This window comes from Halichoerus grypus, chromosome 2 (assembly GCF_964656455.1).
Source record: "Halichoerus grypus chromosome 2, mHalGry1.hap1.1, whole genome shotgun sequence".
NCBI classification, from domain to species: domain Eukaryota; kingdom Metazoa; phylum Chordata; class Mammalia; order Carnivora; family Phocidae; genus Halichoerus; species Halichoerus grypus.
In genome coordinates this window covers 169,762,036-169,787,344 of record NC_135713.1, presented here as the reverse complement: position 1 = coordinate 169,787,344, position 25,309 = coordinate 169,762,036, and the positions used below count along the sequence as shown (strand labels likewise).

The 25,309-nt window shown below is 40.1% G+C and overlaps 1 protein-coding gene across 3 annotated transcripts in view; it reads left to right on the top strand.

The window, feature by feature from the left end:
- The window catches only part of MYO1D (myosin ID), a 364,381-nt gene that overhangs the window by 257,499 nt on the left and 81,573 nt on the right, over positions 1-25,309 (top strand). For all 3 annotated transcript variants that reach the window (XM_078063487.1, XM_078063490.1, XM_078063488.1), the window contains one exon: positions 23,989-24,143. In XM_078063487.1, the coding sequence (XP_077919613.1) occupies positions 23,989-24,143 (155 nt within the window). The remainder of the gene's footprint in view (positions 1-23,988; positions 24,144-25,309) is intronic.

Genomic DNA, 25,309 nt, shown 5'->3' with positions numbered 1-25,309 from the left:
AATATATGAAAATTAAAGTACGGGAAGACTCAGAGGAGACTGAGTTCTGTTCCACTAGATGGCTTGGTATTAAAAATCTGTTGAAGTGGGATTTCTGGAGCTATGTTCTGGGAGCCCTCTTTTTGGACTTAAAATTCAATTTCTTAGGAAACTACTGAATTCCAAGTTGCAGGACAAATCCAGTAACTCAAACTGCCAGATATTCTAGGAGAGAGACCTTCAAGAGGCCTGAGATTTTTAACAAACAGAGAACAATTAGCCACTGGGCTGATGCCCAGGAATTGGCAGATTCCAGCCACATTTCTAATAAGGAATTTGACAAATTTCATCTAAACATGAACTAGCCAAAATTGCGTGCTCACAACAAAGGGGAAAAATGATTCAAGGCTTTAAATTAATAGGGGAGGCTGTGGCAAGCCCAGCTTCCCGTGTGACAGTTTTTAAAGGAATCGGTGTTTAATTGTGTTGAGTATGAAGTTGCTTCGCGATGAGAACATTATCTAGGTTGTGAATTTTCTTCTCAGTCCCTCTCGAGATGTGGAATATTTAGGAGAAATTGAAGTTCAGTATGGCCATGTTATTAATTCAGTGCAGTTAGAGGAATTGGTGTTAGAAACTTAACTGAAGAGTTTTACTGAGTTGCCCTCATTGAGCCGTTAAAATCAAGTGTTGAAAGCCCTTGTCAATCAATGATAGAAACTTAGCCCTTTGGTCAGTTGATTACAATTATTTTCATTGACCTGAATAATATTGATCATAACTAGGTGCTTGTGTGTAAAGTCGATTATATTGACTTTAAGACAATTTGTTGTTTCTGCTCATGACCCATATTTTGTATGATAGATTTTATTTCACCATTAGAATGTCACGTGGTTTACACATGTTGGTATGAGTTTTGGAGCTTGTGATCCAGAGGTGCGGTCATATAAACTCCGGTAACCCTGAAGACACATCTATTTTAAAGCACATTTACTAATTGATGTTCACCATAACAACTGAATCCTCAAGAAAGTAAACGAGTAATTTTATTATGTTTAATGAAACTGGAAAACATTTCTAAAATATAGTATTTTCTTAAATGTTCTTCTAACATGGTAAAATTTTTTTTAATTGTTGAAAGTGATTTTGTAAATATGCATTCTTTCCATGATGCATTTACAAAATGAAGATTTCCCTATTTTCAGGTCACTATTGCTATGTAACAACCTACCCCAAACTGAAAACTACTACTCTTTTATTATGGTCATGGGTTCTGTGTAGGGCAGGAATTGAGAAACGGCAAAGCACACGGCTCATCTCTGCTCCACCATGTCTGAGGCCTCTGCTGGGAAGCCTAGAAGGCTGGGGTGACTGAAGGGCTGGGGGCTGGGGTCCCTGACGGCTCACTCACTCGCTGACTGGCACCTGAGCCAGGAAGACCTGAAGGCCGGGGCTGCTCACTGGAGAGCCTTCTGAGACCTTTCGGAGATGCATGGCCTCCTCACGACATGGGGGTCTCAGGGTAGTCAGGCTTCCTACAAGGGGGCTCAGGGCTCAGTATGAGCATGCCAGTGAATCAGGCAGAAGCCACATCCCTTGTATACCTCACCTTGGAACTTGCCCATGTCACTTCAGTGGCATATTCATGGTTCAAAGCAAATCTGTGGTCAAGGGGAGGGGACATAGACCCCATCTCTCAGAGGGAGGAACATCAAAGAATTTGTGAATATGTTTTAAATCCTCCACAGTCTGCCCCTTGGTCAAAAATAGTTTCCATTGCTCTGACAATCAGAATGCTTTCATACCCTCCCAAGATGCCCCAAAGTCTCCTCCCCGTATGGCATAAGTTCAGGGTTGAGGCCCAGGCTCCCATCATCTGAGTCCGGTGCAGTTCCTCAGCGAACTGCTCCAATCTGAAGACTTGCGAAGTGCGGGTCTCTAAAAACACACGTTATCTGCCCCCCACACCCGACATGCAATGGCGATGCAGAGATAGGATTCCCCAGCAGACACTCTCCATTCTGGGAGACGAGAAATGGAGCTCATGGTGTTTGCATCTGAGTAGCCTTCTTAGTCTGCTTCCTGCAACCCAAGGGTTGGGGGTCCAAAAGCTCTGTCACATTTTGTAACATCTCTGTCCCTCTCCATCCAACCTGATAAAATTCCTTTGAACTATTCGTGGACCTGCTCTGCATCAATTCATAATCCACTATATTAGACAGAAACCACACTGCAGATGTGGCTGCAAGAAAAACTCTCCTGTACCTTGGGCTCCTGCCGAGCTACCGTGGGGCAAGGTCCTAAAGACTTGTCAGAGCCCTACTGCTTAATAGAGAAACTTTGTAAGGCGTGGCCTGAAGATATTGAGAGAGCCTATAGTCTGTCTGGAAGTTTCTATGAAGCACTGCCTTAGATCTTTCTGACGTTTTGACAAAGGATTTTACAATCCCACTCTGGATTTGAGCATTGCCCTGAAACTGTTTCTTAATTTGAGACTCATTTGCCATCTGGAGAATCTGGGAATAAGAAACAGTTGTATTCTGAAACCCAGCAAGCGCTGGCTTCTTTAGATTTCCTTTAAATTTTGTATGAAAGCTGAACAGTTCTTTATTAAGATCAACTCTGTCCTCACACATTTTTTCATAGACCTCAAGAAGCAGCCAGATGGTACTTTCGATATTCTTTCTAGAAATCCTTATCTCAATCATTGAATTGGTCGGGTCCATATTCCAGTCTCGATCTTCCCATAGGGCAACAGTGTTGTCCGATTTTCTGCTGCTTCATAACAAAGGTCTCCAGTCCTCAAGTTTGAAATATCATTTTCCTTGCTTGCCCCCCGGCGCTCACCAGCCGCCGCCTCCTTAAAGCCCATCGCAATCCCACCGGCAGCTTCCACGCGCCTCCCGAGGCCAGTGCTGGCTGTTCAGGGCTGTGTCAGAGCTCCTCGCTCCTCCTTCCACATTTTTATTCCAGTCACTCTTGCTGTGTGACAAACGACCCCACACTTAGTGGAATAAAACCACCACCATTTTATTCTGTCTGTAGATTCCATGAGTTAGGAATCTGGAAATGGCACAGGGGGACCCGTCCGTCTTCGCTCCCCAGTATCCAGCTTTGGTTGGGAAGACGCAGGGGCTGGGGGTGATTCAGCAACTGAGGATGGGAACCCTGGGACCCCCTCAGACACTCACTGGTGCAACACTGGGGCTGGGGGCCACAGCCAACACTGCTGCCCAGGGCACCAGCACCTGATCTCTCTGAGCAGCTTGGGCTCCTCACGCACAGCGGCCCCAGGACAGTCATCCCCTGACATGTGGCCCCGAGTGCAAGCACTCTGTTGCTCTCAAGTGATGTAAGGGGGTCAGCTCTCAGTCTTCCTAAACTGTGCACTATTATGACGAACCCACACAGTTAGGATTTCTGATTGATAGCTAGTTGGGCCACGGAGGGAGAGGAAGAGGAGAAAGAAGGAGGGAAAGGGAGAGAAGAAAGGAGATTGAGAGAGACACATGAATAGAGAATCAGAGAATAGTGACAAAATGAGAAAGTCACCAGGCGTCCTGCAAAAGTCAGAATGTCTGTCTTCCAAGTCTCTGAATGGAAAACAGAATGAACAGAATGTCCTCTCCATCACTGAGCAGCCAAATCAGTTTGTTAATTGAGAGCAAAAGAGCATAAATATTATAAACCTGCAATCAAACCGAAGAACAAGAAAATAGTAAATCCATAAGATCAAGTGTATATATCAAAATACAAACACACGTGAAGAAATGAAGCGACCACTACAATTTTATGGAAGCTGTTTGTGTGTTAGACACATCTTTGGTCAGAGGGAAAAAAAACCAAGATAATGAAGTCCCTTAGAAGTGTACGTAGAAAGCGCTAACCACACAAAAGACAAGATCCTCCCACTTGAGAAGAGGAAGTCTGGGAAAAAGAGGCCCCAGAGAGAAAACCAGACATGAACCACCATAAAAAAAGGCATATGTTCTCCTTCCTAGTTAGTCCTTGATGGTTTTCAAGGGCTCAATCATCATTTTAAAAGATTAATTCTTTTTAAAGTAACAAGAGCTCAAGGGCTCATGGTCTATTACATTATTAGAGTCTTTTGTCATAAAATGTCAGCGCCTTTTCTTGTGATTCACGCATCTCCGGAAATCTTCAGCTTCTTGAAATTATTGCCTGGAATTCTGGAATTTACAGCTAGCACCTCGAGGCCCCACAAAGTCACTGACAAAGCATGTGCGCACACATAGAAAGAGACATAAAGATGCAAAAAGGGAAATAAAGAGCAATATGGAGCAAAAAGAAGACAGCAAAATGACATGTGCTTACAGTGGACTTTGGGGGATGTTAAGCCCATCCCCTGACCTTTTGTGTTATTACATCTCAAGGCACCATTTTGCAGCTATAGGCTTATACTTGGTATTGGTTCTTGTCCTACAAACTGAATCTAATCCAACAACTGTGGGTTCATAGCCTCAACATGATTTTTTTTGACTATTGAAAACTGGAAGTTGGAAACCAAGGATTGTCTGCCTATTAAGAGAAATCAAATGAAGTTAACTTCTGTCACAAGAAATCTTAATACAAGAATGCAACCAAAAATACTTTTAAATTCCAAACCACCTATTTCAAGCAATCTTGAATAACTCTATATTATTATAAGAATTTAAATGTTTCCTCAAAGACCATAATAGCATTTGACTGGTTTGTCATCTTCAAATAATAACTGTTTTCTTTGTAAAATTCTCATAATCCTTATGGTACAACCCATGAAAACAGAGAAAGGAAAAGGACAAAATTCAGTATTTTGTGAGTTTGTTCTTACTACAGTGGACCCTTGGATTTCTAGGTCTAAAGTAATGAGCTCATCCTTTTAGCTCTCAAGAGCTAAATAAGCCAATTTGACTTACAAATATAGAACTGACTTAAAAAGAACAGAGGGAACTCTCTGGCATGATGGAAAAGTTCTGTATCTTGGGTGTCAAAATTCATCCACCAATACACTTTAAAATCTGTGAATTTTATTATATATTAATTATACCTCAATTTAAAAAATCTTATTTGACTGATGCGTCGAGTTGTATGGAGTATTTTGGTGGGACTGGAGTTATATGCTTTAACTTTCACTTAACTCTTGTTTTACCTGCTATTTGTAAAAATAATAAGAGGCAAAAGGTACCTTATGAACATACTTAGTCTCACTCATATAAAAATTCTATTAAAAAATCCAGGCAAAAATCTCTGTGCTCAGTCATGATACTTGTTTTTAGTCCCACAATATTATTATATAATGGAGGAAGTCTGTTCTCTCCTTTATCCACAGCACTTTGCTGCCAGAGATTACTGGGTGATCAGAAAAATATTAAAACCAATATTATAGTGATGATATAAGTATAAATACATTTGGATATTTACCAACCTACTATAGGGAGAATACCATGGAGTACTGTAGAATAAAAATGATAGAAATATCAGACTTGCCTGGTAAATACTTGCCTGGAAAAAATGAAGGCTGTCAAGCCCAGCTGCAAGGAGATAATTCTAGTTGGACAAACACACAGACACGACATAAATATGACCTATTGATAAGCCAAGTGATACACATATCTTGTTACTGAACCGTCCTCAAGCTTGTGGGCTACCCTCTTGGTCATGGTGTGTTAGCCTGCTGAATTCAGTTTCTTAATTATTTTGGAGTTTTTATTTGTCCTTATCAGAGTAGTCAGTGTGTGTGTGTGTGTGTGTGTGTGTGTGTGTGAGAGAGAGAGAGAGAGAGAGAGAGTGTGTGTGTTTGTGTGTGTGGTGTGTGTGTGTGTATGTGTAAGAGATCTTCCTCAAATTTTGCTACCAGGATTAAATGAGTCAGGATGGTTTCTTTCTCCATTCTAAAGCATTTTCAGTGGCATAGGAATTACCTGGGCCTGGAAGATTGCCTATAACATCATCTGTGCCCAGTAACATTAGGAGAGTGTTTTTCTGACAACATTAAAAAAAAAATGTTTTCCTAGTTAGGAATCAATTTTGATTATTTTGTCTTTCTTTGGGTCAGTTTCAGTAATTTGTATTTTCCTTAAAATCATACATTTCACAAACTTCTTCATTTATTAATATGAAATTACAAATGTCATTCTCTTCTAATTTCTAAAGTCAGCACACCTTTTCTTAACTCCCCTTCTCATTTGTAATGTTAGGTTTCTGTGGTTTTGCCTTGTGTTTTTTTTTTTTAATTTTTTTATTGTTATGTTAATCCCCATACATTACATCATTAGTTTTAGATATAGTGTTCCATGATTCATTGTTTGTGCATAACACCCAGTGCTCCATGCAGAACGTGCCCTCCTCAATACCCATCACCAGGCTAACCCATCCTCCCAACCCCCTCCCCTCTAGAACCCTCAGTTTGTTTTTCAGAGTCCATCGTCTCTCATGGTTCTTCTCCCCCTCCGATTGCCTTGTGTTTTCTTAATTAGACTCTGCCAGGGGTTTGGCTCTTTTATTGATCTCTTCAAAGAACCAACTCTTGGTTTTATCATAGATGTTGTTTTTTTCATTCATCCACTTCTGCTTTTATCTTAACTAATTTTTATTTTGATTTATTTTATTCTTTCTCTAGCTTTTTGATATTTAATTTACGTCCTTATTTAATAATGAAAGTATTTAAGACAGCGTGTTTTCTTTTGATTATAGCTTTAGCTGCATCCGTGAATTGTGATGTGTAAAATTCTCTTTCTCATTAACTTATTATCTGTAATTGCAACTACAATCTCTTCAGTCCAGGAGTTGTTTAAAGAGGTGTTTCTTTTCTTTCTCACTAATGAAGTTGTTGCGTTATTAACCTTTTCGTAGTTTGCTAGCTTTATTGCACTGTGATTAGAGAATATGACCGATGCATATCCTGCTTTTTGTGACTGGGGAGGGAGTGCCACTTTGTTGCCTGACACATGATAAATATGGATAAATGTTTCAGGGACCATATTAAATGTGTATAGACATTCCATTTAATTGCTAATCAAATCTATTGGTTATTCAGCCTCTCTCCACCCTCGTTTGCTTTTTGTTAGCTTGAATCGCCAAAGCCTGGGTCACCCACTAAAATCACAATCTGGTCCATTCTTCTTATATTAGAACAGTTTTGCTTTATATTTGCTTTTCTATTTTATTATTCAGTGCATGAAGATGGGTGGGGTTTTTTCTCTTCTTTAAAATAAAAAAGACTTTATTTATTATTTATTTATTTGAGAGAGAGAGCATGCAGGAGGGGCGGAGGGGGAGGAAGGGGGAGAGAATTTCAGTCTCACTGCTGACCATGGAGCCCAGTGTGGGACTCAATCCCAGGACCCTGAGATCATGACCTGAGCCAACACCAAGAGTCCAACACTTAACCGTCTGAGCCACCCAGGAGCCCCTGATGGTTTTCATTTTTTAAATTATACTTTTTGTCCATATAAAACAACAATGAAAAAACAGTTGTGTGTTTTTTGCCTTGGAGTTTTGTCTGTCATTACTGTTCCCATCCCTACTTTCTTTCTGCTATATCTTTGCCATCCTTTCATTTTTTATCTTGCTATGTCTTTCTCTTAGATGCATTTTTTATAAACAGAGTATAGTTAAATTTTGGTTTTGACCTAATCTATGACTCTTCTTTACCCAATAAAGAAGTTGCATCCTATTCACATTTCTTACAGAAACTGACAAGATTTTCTTTTCTTAAATTTGTGTTATTTATTTTTTAATTTTTTTATATACAGGTTTATTTTCAATTCTAGTCCATTTGATCTATAAGTCTGTCCTTCTGCCAGTACCACACTGTCTCTCTTTTTTTTTTTTTTTTAGTAATCTCTGCACCCGACCTGGGGCTTGAACTCAAGACCCCAAGATCAAGAGTCACATACTCATCCAACTGAGCCAGCCAGGCGCCCCTAAAATTAATCATATTATTTAGATACTTTCTATTTTTAATGCCTCTGTGCTCTTTCCTTTTACTTTTTTTAGTTGCTGTGTTAGTCAAGTTTTATTTATTCTCTTTTTACTAATGATTAGAAAGTTATACATTCTTTTTAACTCTAATAATGGTAACTGTTAAATATTTAAACTGATCTCTTAATACCCAGAATAAAATGGATTTACTTTATCTCCTCCTGTGAATGATGACAAAATTAATATTTATGCTCTTCCCATGCCTTCTTACATTTTCAGACAGAAGAGACAAGTTTTTTAAAAGTATGTAGACTTGAATATTATTTTCCTGTGTAGAAAATTTATTTTTTGTACCCAGATACTTGAAGATATTATCCCCTTTATTCTAGAGAATCAAAATTTCCTCTGGGCTACATTTCCATGTGATTCCCTGTTATTTAAGTTGGGCTGGTATCTGTGACTCTTTTTTATCTAAAGACTGAAATCTTTCAACATTGAGAATTTTTTTTTCTATTATTATTTGATTTTCTGCAGCATCTGTTATTTACTGCTTTCATTATTTTTTTCTATCTTTATTGAGGCATAATTGACAGATAAGAATTGTATATATATTTAAAGTGTGCAACTTGATGTTTTGAACCATTGGGTTTTTAATTTATTATATTTATCTTTCAGAATTATTTCTTTTTCTAATATTGGTCTTTTTGTACTTACAAGTGCAAGTATGTAGTAGAGATTTTTTTTCTAGTTTGCTCTGCTTTCTTGCCCATACTCCATTGCAAAGGAGGACACCTGCTCTCCTTCCTCAGACTAAGCCTCCTCCTTCTGAACTGCCAGATCTTTAGCTCTGTCCACTGCTGGGTCCTCCTTGCTGAGGAGGGTCTGCGAGAATTGAGATAGGTTATGATCAGAGACTGTATCTGCCCTGTTCAGAATCTTGAATATCAAAGAAGAGGAAGGTTTAGATTTATCTTAGCACAGAGATCCCACAGATTATGAGAAATAAGAAGGCAACTAACAGGGTGAATCCTTGATAAGGAGTTCCTCTTTTGTTCAGAGAAACCTATTTATGTGCTGTGGCTGAGGCAGCCACCCTTTCCCTAACAGATATAATTCCCTACAACGCCTTCCATTTCCATGGAACTCGTCTAAAGGTTTTCAGGTACTGCTGTCATATCTTCTTTTAGATGAGAGGGCAAAAGCCCTTGAAGGTTGATGGGGTGTTGCTTATTTATCTTTGCTGCTATTCGATCCTTACCATAATCTTATAAGGTAGATAAGGCATCTAGTATGATCCTTATTTTGTAGAAGACAGACGCCCCAAGAAACTAAATGATTCAGTCACATGATTGAATAATCACATGGCTGAATTGGGATTAGCACCCACGTCATCCCTTTCCCCACTACTTTTCCCCACTTACCAGCCTGTCTCCCAGGACACAAGGAGACATTCTGGGTGCTATTTATCCTACATGGGCGACAAACAGGGCTTAATCTTTCATTATTTGTGTAGCAGAAGAAATTGGGTGCTATTTTCCCTCTTTTCTTCCGGGGCTATGGCCCATAGGGCTGAGCCTACACGTGAGGAATTCCCATGCACAGCAACATCCAGCCACCACACAGGGTGGAAGAGGGACAGACAGGAGGAGAAGCCCACACTCTGAAGTGGGAAGAGGGGCTGAGAAAACAGTCCTAGGCTCCATGCAGGCCTAGGCAGCATCTAGGCAGGGGTCCTCCGTCTGGATGGTTTCAGCAGACACCGCTGAATCTCTTTTCCCCGAACCCCTGCAGCCAAGCCTCCTGGGATATGTTGGCAGAGTTGCTGCTGTTAAAAGTCTCATTTTATTAGGCTTTAATCAGGCTCTCCTGTGAAGTGCTACATAAATTCAAGTCTGAATTTTGCATCTAAAATAATCAAATGAGAGTGAAGCATCACAGACCTAATATGTTTTTAGAAATAAAAATGATATTTTTAATTTAATCATATAAAATCATCTGGATGGGATACATCTAAGTGGCAGGAAGACTGATATATGCTTTTACCAGGGGCCTCAGAAAGCTCATGATCTACATAGGTTTGTGAAATGATTTCCAGTGCTTTGAATATTTTTCCTTCTCTCCTTTAAGTACTGACCCTGGCATTCTTTAAAATCAACCTAAGAACTTAACCTCCTATGAAAACTTACTCACTTGCCGTTTAGGAATACTTATTTATGCAGCTTATGTTCACTTGTGCATGGTATTTGAAAAAGCTTGTGATAAAGAACATGGTTCTGGCTCAGTCTAAAGGCCTGAATTCCATTTCCCAGGTCTGCAAATCAGCTAACCTCTTTGAGCCTCAATTTCCATCTCTGTAAAATACGGACATGGAACTAAGTGGGCTTCCTAATGTATGAACTGTTAAGATGTTCTTTAGCTGTTTATTTGTTCCACTGATCCAACTGGATTGTGAACCCCCTCAGCATCTTTGGTACTCCTCCCCATCCCAGGCAGCCTGGCACTCTGCATTCCCCCCAGTGGATACCTTGTCAGTGTTGATTGCCAGGCTGACAGCACCTGTGGTGGCCAGGAGGTGGCACTTTGGTATTTTCTGCAGTAGGAGAACAAACCCACAGAGTGAGAAATCACTCAGGCTTCTGCCTTACTGACCAAAGTAGACTATCTGGGGATCGAAATAAGCAAGGAGCTATATTTTTTATATTTACATGTAATAAAATTGGCTTTTGGTGGTGGTTGGTATACAAGTCTATGCCCTTAACAAATGCATAGATTTGTGTAACCACCACTACAATCAGGATACACAGGTGTCCATCATCCCAAAAAACTCCCCTGGGTCAGACTACCCCTGATGCTAAACTCTGACAACCACCAATCTGTTGTCCATGCTTTTTAGTTCCGTCTTCTAGACAATATGGCATAAACAGACTCGTACAGTATGTAACCTTTTGGGGCTGACTCAGCATAATGCCTTCGAAATTTACCGACGTTGTTGTATATCAGTAATTTGTATCATGAGTTTATTCCTTTTCTTGCTGAGTAGCATTACATTGTATAGATGTATCATAGTTTGTTTCTCCACTCACCTGCTGATGGATATTCTAGTTGTTTCCAGTGTGGGGCCACTGTGAATAGAGCTGCTATAAACAGTCCTGTGTACGTTTTTGAGTGAACATAGGTTTTTATTTCTCTAGGACATGTGCCTGGGAGTGAGATTGCTGGGTCACATGGTGATTCTATGTTTAACTCTTTTAGGAACTGCCAACTGCTTTCCCCATGACTGTATCATTTCACATTCCCAGCAGCAGTGTATGAGAGTCCCAGCTGTTCTGCATCCTCACCAGCATTTGGTGTTGCCACTTTGTTGTTGGCGTTGATTCACTTTTGTTTTTATTTTGGCCATTCTGATTGATTTGTGTTGGTACCTCATCGTGGCTTTAATTTGCATTTCCCCAATAGCTAGTGATGTTGAGCATGTGCTGATTTGCCACCTTAATGTCTTCTTTGGTGAAGTGACTTTAAATCTTTTGCTCATTTCTAAATCGAATTCTTGTTGAATTTTAAGAGTTCTTTACATACTCATCTTCCTGCCAGTGTCTTTCTCAAAAGTTTAAAGTTTGATGAGATTCAGTTTAACAATTTTCTTCTTTCATGAGTTGCGCTTTTGGTGTTATTTTTAAGAAATATTTCCCCAATCCAAGGCCCCAGATATTTTCTCCTCTGTTTTCTTCTAAAAGTTTTATGGGTTTACATTTTACATTTATATCTGTGATCCACTTTGAATTCATTTTACGTAAGGCGTGAGATTTAGGTTGACGTTTATTTCTTTTGACTGTGGATGTCCAAGTTACCCAAATGTCCAAATCATCTTTTCTCCATTGAATTGCCTTTGTACCTTTATAAAAAATCAGTTGGCTAGATTTGTGTCTAATTCTGACTCTTCATTTTGGTCCACCAATCTATGCTTTTATCCCTTTGATAATCCCTTTAACAATTATATTATCTTCATCACTGTAGCTTTCTAGTAAGAAAATCAGCTACAGTGGGTCTTTCAACTTTGTTCTTCTTTTTCATATTGTTTTGGATATTCTAGTTCTTTTGCCTTCCCATACACACTTTAGAATCAGCTTCTTGATATCTACAAAAAGTTCTGCTGGAATTTTGGTTGGGAGTGCATTAAATCTGTAGACTCTCTTGGGGAAAATTGGCATCTTGACAATAGTGTGTTTTCCAATCCATGAACATATTTTTTCTGTGTTCATTTCGATTTTTCTTTTATACCTTTCATCAACAGTTTAATTTGATTTCTTTCATCAGCATTCTTTATTTTTCAACATATAGATCCTATACATGTTTTTTAGGTTTATATGTAAGTATTTTTGGTTTTGGAGTTGCTGTGGGTGGTTTTGTTTTTAAATTTCTGTTTCCAAAATTGTATGTCAACTATAGGTAAAATTTGTTTAAATTTTTTAAAAGTCTATTTCCAGTTGTTCATTACTAGTATGTAGAAATATTTTTGTGTGTTGGCCTTGTGACCAACAAGAACTGGTGATCTTGCTAAACCTACTTATTAGTTCTAGGAGCTATTTTGTAGAGTCCTTGGGATTTTTTTATGTAGATAATCATGTAATCAAAATAATATAGAGACATTTATTTCTTCCTTTTCCATTTAAATTTCTTTTAAATTTCTTTAAACCTGCCTTATTGCACTAGCTAGGGCTTCTTGTATGATGTTGCCCAGCGGCAGTGACAATGGAAATCCTTACCTTGATTCTGATCTCGGCAGAAAACCTTCAGTCTTTCACCACTAAGTGTCATGTTAGCTGCGGCATTTATGTAAATGTGATTTACCAGGTTGAGTTCTTTTCTAATCCTGGCTTCTTGACAGCTTTTTATCACGAATGGATGTTGAGTATTGTCAAGTGCTTTTGTTGCGGGGTTGTGGACTACAACAGCCAAGAAAGAATTCTCGAGACATTGTATGATGCAACTTAGTAAGTTTATTTAAATAGCACAGGGACAGGACCCATGGGCAGAAAGGGCGGCACTTTTGCTGTTTGAAACTGGTGGGTAGATGCTTAGTGCTCAAGGGGAAGGACATGTGCAGGGAGGATTAGATCATAAATTTTTCTTCAAATTCCTACTCGTAAAACTACTTTCACTAAAAAAAAATTTTTTTAATTAGAAAAAAAAACTATATTCACAAGATTTCTCTGGTGCTTATCATTCAGCTTGCCATGTACTATGGGTGAGGTGTACAGGCAGTCATGAGACCCTTTAAGAATGTAGCAACCAGCACGTCTTTGATCCTTATCGAAACTATGCAGGCTTTAGGTCAGCCTTCTGGACTAACGGCGAACATTTTTCTGCTTCCATCCCTCATCATTTCCCCCCTGACCAGTTTTTGGTCCTTAAATCTTTAAGGTCGTTAAAGGGCGAAGGGCTCATCTTCTGTAACTTCTTCAAGCTGACAGGGGTCGTAGAGATGTCCCTACCTATGGACTGAAATTGGTCACTGTCTGTCCCTACAGGTAATTATAATGGAAGGCCATTGCTGTAGAGTCCAGAGTGGACATCAGGGTGAATTTGTTTCGAGTAGGAAGGATCGTCTGTCAGCTGAGTGAAGGAGTTAGTACCTGCTTACACATATCTCAACAATAGGAGAGAACAAAGTGAGAGGGACAACACATTAAGATTATTATTTTTTTAAAGGTTTATTTATTTGTTTTGAGAGAGAGAGAGAAAGAGAATGCCAGTGGGGGGAGGGGCAGAGGGAGAGAGAGAATCTCAAGCAGACTCCCCACTGAGCACGAAGCCTGATGTAGGACTCAATCCCAGGACCCTGAGATCATGACCTGAGCCGAAATCAAGAGCTGGCCGCTCAACTGACTGAGCCACCCAGGTGCCGCTAGGATTATTATTATAATGAAAATAAGAAGAGTGGGGCACCTGGGTGGCTCAGTCGGTTAAGTGTCTGCCTTCGGCTCAGGTCATGATCCTGGGGTCCTGGGATTGAGCCCCGCATCGGACTCCCTGCTCAGCGGGAAGCCTGCTTCTCTCTCTCCCCCCCCCCCACTCCCCTGCTCATGCTTGCTCATTCACTCTCCCTCTCTCTGAAATAAATACAATCTTAAAAATAAAAAAAAGAAAGAAAATAAGAGCAATGAGAAGACACTTTAGCGTGGATCATAGTCCACGTCCCGACCAGAAATGTAACCAATCATTAGGTGACAATGTAGGGTATTTAAAAGCACCAATTCGATTATTCATATCAGTAAGTAATCCTGTTATATTTTTGTCATAATCTGGAATGTAGATGCAACATTCTGCTTTAATAATGGCACATGTCCCCCCTGGTGCTGCTGTTAAGACATCTAATCCCATTCTGTTTTTAGAACTGCTTTATACACTTGGATCATTTCAGTGTTTAATAGTGTAATGCTTTTTTGAGAACCATTTACGGCCTTAACTGTCTATTTATCAAAGGCCTCCATGTGCCATATGACATCTTCTAAACCTGATGGAAGAAAAATAGATGTCAGATGGTCACACCAGTGAAACACGGATCTTGTCCGTTGTTTTAGATACGGAAGATATGGACTTGCGATAGTCTTAGTGCTATGGCCATGCTTCCCAGCACAACCTATAGTGCATTTTCCAACCCAGCCTGGTGGAATCCACGGCCACAGATTGGCCCACATAACCACTGTGTTCCATTAGGTGCTAGCCATCTGGTGCCTGGTCGCCTTGTCCAGTCACTAACAAACCAGTCAGTTGCCTATAAAATAATGGAATGGTCACAGGCTTCAGGGGGAGGGGATCCACCCCATTTGGTGAGTACTTTTGGGCCATGAATCAAGGGTATGGTTTTTCTGTTCTCAGTATAAAAGGGCCTTTTGGCTTAGTTGTCCTCTTGTGCGAGTAAGCCACATATATCCATCCTGGGTATATCAATAAAAAGGACTACATAGTTGGGAAATTTGTTGTCATCAGCCTATCTGTGGGTTGGCATATTCAGTTAAAATTTAGATAGTTTGAGGTTAGGAGAAAGGCCTCTTATGAGTCCCATGTAACATTTACCATAGGCCAGCAAGAAACGTTCTTTTTAGTGATAGAAAAGTCCCTGTCTGTGCTGGTATTGGGGTGACGTATCATATCGGTTATGTATTGTTGTAAATAATGCCAATCTGTACCCAAGGAGGCCTTAAGTGCTTGATATGATCAGTAAGCTACAAATCCAGCACAAAGATTGGTTTTGTAGCTCAGCATAATGTTGTACCCATTGTAGAAAAGAGTTACCACTTAGGTATGGTATGTAGATGATAAATAGAAGAAAAAAGACCTTCATTTGTTCTTATTTCATTGTTTAAAGAGGAATTTGAGATCTTCCACCAGTTTACAGGAATATGAAGGCACGTTGTCCAGTTCGTTGTCATCTTCCCACATCCAGGGTAACCCGGGGCTTGGCCACCCATTATTCCATAAGTCCGTAGTTAACCCCAGGGAGTGGGGTTCAGCCACAAAGAATTGATCAAAGTGACAGCTGAGTTACACAGTTGTTGGGGAGTCCATTCCATTGACCAGCTGTTTAAATAATCCTATGCCCATGGGGTCCCTTTTATTATCCCCACAGAGCAATAAGCAAGAGGACTGTCTATACATGAGCTATTATGGCAATATCTCTGAAGTTGACCTCAAGTTGTCTAGCTTAGGCAAACAACAAACATTTAAAGACAAAAGTAGAATCTAATGTCCATAAGGATGCATTACTGGAACATAGTTTTTCTCTCTAAATTCACCCTTATTTCCAGATAGCCAAATCAAGACTGATTCGTTTGTAAATCAAGTCCAGTTTTAACAAACTTGGCCTAATTATTTATATAAGCTCAGCAAGAATAGTGATTGATCATACAGATCCTTTAAAATCTGCTTTGTTGGAACTTTATATAAGGAATCTCTAGATTGAACTCTCAGTAGCTGCTCGAGGGCAGAGCCACGCCAAATAGTTGTCATCAGACTTGCCTGCAATACCTGTAGATTTGGGTGTATATCCTGAGGTTTCCTGCACCTGCCAGGAAGTAACATTCTTTACTCATCTGGTAGGGCTGCTGGGAACCCTGTAAGCAAGGCATCAGACCAGCATCTCCGAAGGGTTTTATTGGCTCCATAAAGTCAGCCTTAATTCCTTAAAGCTGTCTGGTCATATCTGAGTCTTTGACTGTCTCTCTCACATACGGCATTCCTGTCAAAGCCTTAGTAATATAACCAGTGTTTCCAATGGTGTCCTATTACAAGGAGAACAGATTGTTTTTGTTTTTTAAGTATTATTTAAATTCCAGTTAGTTAACGTACAGTGTGATATTAGTTTCAGGTGTACAGTATAGTAATTCGACACTTCCATACAACACCTGGTGCTCATCACAAGTACCCTTGATTCCCATCACCTATTTCCTCCATCCCCCCCACCTCCCCTCTGGTAACCATCAGTTTGTTCTCTAACTTAAGAGTCTGTTTCTTGGTTTTTGTCTCTCTTTTTTTTCCTTTGCTCATTTGTTTTGTTTTGTTTTTTTAGATTTATTTATTTTAGAGAGAGAAGGAAAAAGAGTGCAGGGATGGGCAGAGGGAGAGAGAAATTTCAGCAGACTCCACACTGAGCACAGAGCCCAACACAGGGCTCGATCACACAACCCTGAGATAATAACCTGAGCCAAAACCAAGAAATGCTTAACCAGACTGTGCCACCTAGGTGTGCAGCCATTTGTTCTGTTTCTTAAATTCCACGTATGAGTGAAATCATATGGTATTTGTCTTTCTCTGACTTATTTCACTTAGCATAATACTCTCTAGCTCCATCCATGTCATTGCAAATAGCAAGATTTCATTCTTCTTTATGGCTGAGTAATATTCCGTTGTATATATACCACTTCATCCATTCATCAATTGATGGACACTTGTGCTGTTTCCATAATTTGGCTACTGTAGATAATGCTGCTGTAAACATCAGAGTGCATGTATCCCTTTGGATTAGTATTTTTGTATTCTTTGGGTAAATACCTAGTAGTGTGATTGCTGGCCATAGGGTAGTTCTATTTTTAACTTTTTTTTTTTTTTTAAGATTTATTTATTTATTTATTTGAGAGAGAATGAGAGACAGAGAGCATGAGAGGGAGGAGGGTCAGAGGGAGAAGCAGACTCCCTGCTGAGCAGGGAGCCCGATGCGGGACTCGATCCCGGGACTCCAGGATCATGACCTGAGCCAAAGGCAGTCGCTTAACCAACTGAGCCACCCAGGCGCCCCTATTTTTAACTTTTTGAGGAACCTACAAGGAAAAGAGATTCTTCACTTGATCTTTAACCAAAAGGCTGAGAAATGATAGGAGAACGAGTCTTATTGAACTTATGCAAATAACTGTAATTGCCATGAAAGAAAGAATACTTCCTGAGAGCTTGAATTCTGGAGGCTTCCAGTAAAGAGAAGAGTTAAATGTTTCAATTTGTTCACAAAGGAATACTTTATCACATTTCCATAAATCTTAAGAGAAAGTTTCCTTAAATCTGGAAGAGCAAACCTTAGAGAACCAGCAGTGTTTCAAATAAGAGTCACAAAAACTATAATCATTTTCCTCAATTTAGCCCCATATTACTAATTCTGGTTGTTTGGATGCAGCTTTTTCTGTTAGTTTTGGATATTCTGATCCATTTTAGTTTTAAGATTTTAAAGATATCGGGCGCCTGGGTGGCTCAGTCGGTTAAGCGTCTGCCTTCGGTTCATGTCATGATCCCAGGGTCCTGCTCAGCAGGGAGTCTCCTTCTCCCTCTGCCCCTCCCGACTGCACGCACGCACTCTCTCTCTCTCTCAAATAAAATCTTAAAAAAAAAGATTTTAAAGATATCAAAAACCGCTGTTTGTAAAAAGTCCTTTTCCTGAATCTCATTGAAGACAAAACTCATTCCACAAGAGCATCAGAACAATAACTATAAATGACAAAAGACTCAAAAATAGACATGGTTGAAGATCTGATATGAGAGTTCATTATAATGTAGCTGACAGGAAATGTAGTTATTCCTGTGACACATAGCATTTTAATAATTAAAATTTCAAGGATGACCTTATACCAGAACATATTAAAACTTCAGGAATTTCATTAATTTCTGGAACAGGTAAGCATTTACCCATACAGCATAACCTAAGAAGATTTATCATCATTTGTTTGACAGTGCTTCCCATGTAACTTAACATACCAAATAAACAAGTCTAATTAGTCAAAAAGACTTCATTTACAATCCAAATCTCTGGGAAGTTGGATAAAACCCTCAGGAAGTTTTAAGCACATGCCTAAATAGGATTACAGATCATTATAAATTTAATATTTACATTTAACCAAGCTGGCAGTAAGAGATTCTACATGAAGCTGTATGGTTGTTAGCAAAACTTAGCTCCTTTAACATTGAGAAGTTTTAACCTTCTTAAGTAATCAAAGACCTGATAAAGACAAAACATAGAAGCTTTGGTTTTCTGGGCAGATAAAGAAAAGGTAAAAAACTCTGTTTACAGACACATAGATCAATGGAACAGAATAGAGAGCCCAGAAATGGACCCTCAACTCTATGGTCAACTAATCTTTGACAAAGCAGGAAAGAATGTCCAATGGAAAAAAGACAGTCTCTTCAACAAATGGTGTTGGGAAAATTGGACAGCCACATGCAGAAGAATGAAACTGGACCATTTCCTTACACCACACACAAAAATAGACTCCAAATGGTTGAAAGACCTCAATGTGAGACAGGAGTCCATCAAAATCCTAAAGGAGAACACAGGCAGCAACCTCTTCGACTTCAGCCGCAGCAACTTCTTCCTAGAAACATCGCCAAAGGCAAGGGAAGCAAGGGCAAAAGTGAACTATTGGGACTTCATCAAGATAAAAAGCTTTTGCAAAGCAAAGGAAACAGTCAACAAAACCAAAAGACAACTGACAGAATGGGAGAAGATATTTGCAAATGACATATCAGATAAAGGGCTAGTATCCAAAATCTATAAAGAACTCATCAAACTCAACACCAAAAGAACAAAGAATCCAATCAAGAAATGGGCAGAAGACATGAACAGACATTTTTCCAAAGAAGACATCCAAATGGCCAACAGACACATGAAAAAGTGTTCAATATCGCTCGGCATCAGGGAAATCCAAATCAAAACCTCAATGAGATACCACCTCACACCAGTCAGAATGGCTAAAATTAACAAGTCAGGAAATGACAGATGTTGGCGGGGATGCGGAGAAAGGGGAACCCTCCTACACTGTTGGTGGGAATGCAAGCTGGTGCAGCCACTCTGGAAAACAGTATGGAGGTTCCTCAAAAAGTTGAAAATAGAGCTACCATATGATCCAGCAATTGCACTACTGGGTATTTACCCCAAAGATACAAAAGTAGGGACCCGAAAGGCTACATGCACCCCGATGTTTATAGCAGCAATGTCCACAATAGCCAAACTGTGGAAAGAGCCAAGATGTCCATCAACAGATGAATGGATAAAGAAGATGTGGTATATATATACAATGGAATATTATGCAGCCATCAAAAGGAATAAGATCTTGCCATTTGCAACGACGTGGATGGAACTGGAGGGTATTATGCTGAGCGAAATAAGTCAAACAGAGAAAGACATGTATCATATGACCTCACTGATATGAGGAATTCTTAATCTCAGGAAACAAACTGAGGGTTGCTGGAGTGGGGGGTGGGGTGGGAGGGATGGGGTGACTGGGTGATGGACACTGGGGAGGGTATGTGTTCTGGTAAGCGCTGTGAATTGTGCAAGACTGTTGAATCTCAGATCTGTACCTCTGAAACAAATAATGCAATATATGTTAAGAAAGAAAAAAAGAAGAAGAAGAATGTAGCAGGAGGGGAAGAATGAAGGGGGGGAAATCGGAGGGGGAGAAGAACCATGAGAGACGATGGACTCTGAAAAACAAACTGAGGGTTCTAGAGGGGAGGGGATTGGGAGGATGGGTTAGCCTGGTGATGGGTATTGAGGAGGGCACGTTCTGCATGGAGCACTGGGTGTTATGCACAAACAATGAATCATGGAACACTATATCTAAAACTAATGATGTAATGTATGGGGATTAACATAACAATAAAAAAATTAAAAAAAAAAAAAAAACTCTGTTTACATTTTCTTATGAAGAGCAGACCAACAGTCCAAGAAAACTTTGTCTTTTTAACAAGGAGAAAAGCAGAATTTCTTTTTTTCTTAAAGATTTATTTATTTATTTGAGAGAGAGAGAGAGTGAGAAAGTGAGAGAGTGAGCGTGTAGGCACACAAACAATTAATCCCGGAAATGAATGAGGGAGAAAACTCCCCCCATGCAACAAGAGTCAGGCGACATTCATCCAGTCCTCTCAAGATATATTCCAGATCTGACGCACAAAAGAAGAAGCAAACAAAGAGAAGACCAGTAACTCAGGAAAAAGAGGAAAACATATACAGGATCTTGGCAACAACCTGTTTACAAGAGAGACAAGGGAGGGGGGACACAAAGAACATGACAAAACACAGGGAAGGTGGTGGGTTAACAGAAGGACCTGAGGCAGTTAGCTGATGGTGGATTGAGGAGTAGAGGTGAGGAGACGAGTGTCCTCGAGCCCCTAAAGGAGTCTGGACAGATCAGGGATTTGGTACAGGGCCATGGCCTGACCCTATGGGATCTCAGTCCATTTTCCCTGCCACCTACAAAAAGGTCCAATGGATAAATAGTATTGAACCTTAAAGACCCATTAATGGGCCTTTTTGTTTTATCATCCTTCAGAGATTATTGAGGCCAAGCATCATTACAGAAGAAGAGGAGGCACTTCTTCTTTAAATCCTCTTGTCCAAATTGCCTCCCTTGTGTTAGGAGACAGCCCAAAGGAGAATCCTTTGGGATCAAGGAAGCTGATCCCATAGTTAATTCCTACAAAACGAGGAGAGTACATTAACTAATTAGGAGTCCATTACCAAAATCCTTCTCAGCTTCCAAGTGGCATCCCATCAGGAACATTGCTAAAGGCTCCTGGGGTTCAGAGTGGCAGGAGGCGTCTCTGATCTGGACCACTCTGACACCTTTGTACTACCTGAGAAGGGATGTTGACCTCCCTTCACTTCCCTGTGACATCCTAGACTACAGTAGGTGCTGGTGAATGGACTGAATCACCACAGAGATTGGGGCTGCCTCTTTCCATTTGGGGAAGTTGATATATTTGGCAACCAATAATAATACCCTTTTAAGCCTCTAGATCTAGTATTAATGGATGGGGTAAAGGCCATGGCCTTTGTTAAGACGGGGCAGCTATTTTATACCATATTAAGCATAAGTACTTCTAGCTTAGACATATATATCTAAGAGCAGGATGGAGAATGCCAAACAGCCCATGGGGAAGGACAAATGAGAGACACGAAAAACCAAAAGTATGGCGCTCCTATCTAATCTGAGCAACTTTCTCAAGAGCATTATCCATGATCCAGCCCCAAGGGAGCGGTCAACTGGGTAATAGCTCCCACTGGTCCCTATTGGGAAGCACATGGTCAGATGTATCTTAGATTTTATGCTCATTGAGAGATCACGCCAGGTTATTTAGGAGGAAACCTTACATGGGAGTCTTCAGATGTGCAACCATCCTAATGACATGTATGGCCGTCCTGTGACTGAGAAGAATCCAGGTATTGAAAGAACAGGCAAAACAGGGAGGGTCTGATTTCTGAGCCCAGCGCCATCATGGCCAAGATACTGGTGTCCAGCCAGGCAGCAGGAGTTTGTCTTCCCAGTAGTACAGCCACAGGCAAGAGGGTCTCCTAAGCCCTAGGACAAAACACATTCAGAAGGGTCATACTATTCAGGACATCTCTGGAAAAGAACAAGTAGAGGCTGGGGGAATAAAAGGGACTTAACAAGTCACACCGAGGCTCTTAGATTCCCTCCACAATCCCCATGTGGGTTGTTGGCGGGTCATGGAGTGCAACAGCCAAGAAAGAATTCTTCAGATATTTTACGGTGCAACTTAGTAAGCTTTTTTTTTTTTTTTTTACGATTTATCCATTTACTTGAGAGAGAGTGCGAGAGCACACGGTGGGGTAAAGGGGTAGAGGGAGAGGGAGAGAGAATCTCAAGCAGACTCCCCACTGAGTGCAGAGCCCCACACCAGTCTCCATCTCACAACCCTGAGATCATGACCTGAGCCGAAATCAAGAGTCAGACACCCAACCGACTGAGCCACCCATGTGTCCCTTAGTAAGCTTATTTAAATAGCACGGGGACAGAACCCATGGGCAGAAAGAGCTGCATGTTTGCTGTATGAAACTGGTGGGTATATGCTTTAGTGCTCAAGGGGGAGGACACGTGCAGGGAGTATTAGATCATGTTTCTTCAAGGGGTGCTTGGCTGGCTCAGTCAGTAGAGCATGCAACTCTTGTTCTTGGGGTTGTGAGTTCGAGCCCCACGTTGGGTGTAGAGATTACTTAAAAATAAAATCTTCAAAAAAATAAAAATAAATTGTTTCTTTGAATTTCTACTCGTGAAACTACTTTCACAAGATTTCTCTGGTGCTTATCATTCAGTTTGATAATAACTATCAGTGAGGTGTATAGGGAGTTGTGAGACCCTTTAAGAATGTAACAACCAGCACGTATCTGATCCTTATCGAAACTATGCAGGCTATAGGTCAGCCTTCTGGGATAAAGGTGAACATTTTTCTGCTTCTATCCCTCATCAGTTTTTCCACATCAAGTGGTATGATCATATGCCTTATGTATTCTGTTCCAACAATGGATTACACTGATTAATTATTGAATATTGAACTAGCTTTGCATTTCTTAGATAAACTCCACCTGGTCATTGTATATTACTGTTCTTTATATTGTTGGATTCGATTTGTTGATGTTTTGTTGGCCATTCTTACATCCATGTTGATGAAGGCTATGGGATATTGATTTACAGTTTTCTTGTACTGCCTTTACCTTTTTTTGATGTCAGGATAATGCTGGCCTCATAAGATGAGTTACAAAGTGTTCCCTTCCCCTTAAGAAGACATATAGACAATTGGTGTTATTTCTTCTTTTTTTTTTTTTTTTTAAAGATTTTATTTATTTACTTGACAGAGACACAGTGAGAGAGGGAACACAAGCAGGGGGAGTGGGAGAGAGAGAAGCAGGCTTCCCGCAGAGCAGGGAGCCCGATGCGGGGCTCGATCCCAGGACCCTGGGACCATGACCTGAGCCAAAGGCAGATGCCCAACAACTGAGCCACCCAGGTGCCCCGGTGTTATTTCTTCTTTAAACCTTCAGTAGAATTCACCAGTGAAACCATCTGAACCTGGAGTTTTCTTTTTCAAAAGTTTTTTTTAAGATTGCATTTATTTATTTGAGAGAGAGGGCATGAACCAGGGGAGGGGCAGAGGGAGAGGGAGAAGCAGACACCCCACTGAGCGTGGAGCCTGCTGCAGGGCTTGATCCCAGGACCCCAAGATTATGACCTGAGCCGAAGTCAGATGCTTAAATGACTGAGCCACCCAGGCACATCTTTTTTCAAAAGGTTTCTAACCACAAATTTAATTTCTTTAGTAGATAAAGCAGTACTCAGGTTATCTATTTCTTCTTGGCTGAGTTTTGGTAGTTTGTGGCTTTCAAGGAATTATTCGGTTTCGTTCAAGTTCTTGAATTTATGTACACAGAGTTGTTGAAAATATTTCCTTGTTATCCTTTTAATGTCTATGTGGTCTGTAGTGGTATCCCCTCCTTCATTCCATATTGGTAATTAGGTCGTCTCACTTTTATTCTCAGACTAGAGGCTTAACAATTTTATTGGTCCTTTGAAAGAACCAGCTTGTTGTTTTCATTGATTTTTCTCTTTATTTTTCTGTTTTCAGTTTTACTAGTTTTTAGTCTTCTCTTTATTATTTCCTTCCATCTTTCTTGTTCCATAAGACTTGGTAAAAACTGAAGTCATCAGGGTCACTGATCAAAAATAATTATTAAATTACAAAATATATTTTTAAATTTATTCTTTTGGGAACCATCCTAATATTTTTCCATGCTTTGTCCCTTTGTAGTTGACTGGTCTGAGCGTCTCCAATGGAAAGGACCAACTTGTAGTGTTCCATACAAAAGACAACAAAGACCTCATTGTCTGCCTCTTCAGCAAACAGCCAACCCATGAGAGTCGAATTGGAGAACTTGTTGGAGTCCTGGTGAATCATTTCAAGAGGTAAAGCTTGATTTTTGTAACTGAGGCACGTTTTCAGCATATGAAATCTTTCATCATAATTCTTACTGAACTTGTATTGGGCCAATTTCAGTGTACTGAGTTATTTTCCTTTATAAGAACAACTTAAATCATCTGTTTCACAGAAGGCAAAATTAGCATCCAAGCTTAGTTTCCAGATTGGGAATGAGCCTCTACTTTTCCAGCCTCCAGCTGAACCAACAATGAGAGATTTCCCCTCCGGTGATTTCTTCATTGCCAATCCAAACGTAGTTAAGACAGAAAAATGACTTTATATTCTTATTGTCACAGCTTCTCATTTATTCCAAATTTAATCAGTGAGTGTGTCTAATGTGACTATAAATTAGAAGACAGGTTTAAGATGACATATTGTTCCATGAAGACTAAAGGAATTTCTGAGAGAGGCAACAACCTATACAAAAACATGGAGTTTGGGTGGCACATGGCATAGTCACAGTAAACCTAGATGATGTCGGCCGGGGGGGGTGGGGGAGGGGGAGCGTTTTGAACAGTGATGTGAGAAATATACACAGCACAGATCCGGAGGGCACTGTGGACCAGTGAATGATCATTTTAAGCAGGGGAGTGATTTTGTCTGGTTATTTATTGAAATTGTTTTACAGATGGGGTTTTCCTTGCTTGTAGGACATCATGGAGTATTTGGGGTAGGGTGTTTCTGACTCCAAAGGCAGATCTTCTTCCCATTGTGGCAGACTGTCTCTGCCTCCCCACCACCCTGATGCCAGGGAAAAACCACTTCTCAAAACTCAGTGACTGAGAAATGAGTCCAATCTCCAGTTCCATTTCTTCCTACACGACACTTCCTAAGTTGCCAGAAGTAATCGAGTCTTCTTTATTAGTATTGGTTTTTTCTTTAGTTTAGACATAGCTTTTCTTTTTCTAAGCAAAGACATATTTAGAATCAGATGTCCCCCTGTCTAATTTGACTGTGTTCATTTTTGCGGATCAACGTGTGCAGTATAACTTTAGAAGTGCGCTGCACAGACCATTTATTTTGTTATTAAACCTTGTATTCTAGATCAAAGTAGATCTTTATCTATGTAGTTAAATGCTTTTCAATGGTGTAAATTTAAAAAAAATGTGTAATGGTCACCTCGTGGAAAAAAAATAAGAACCTAACTAAGGAA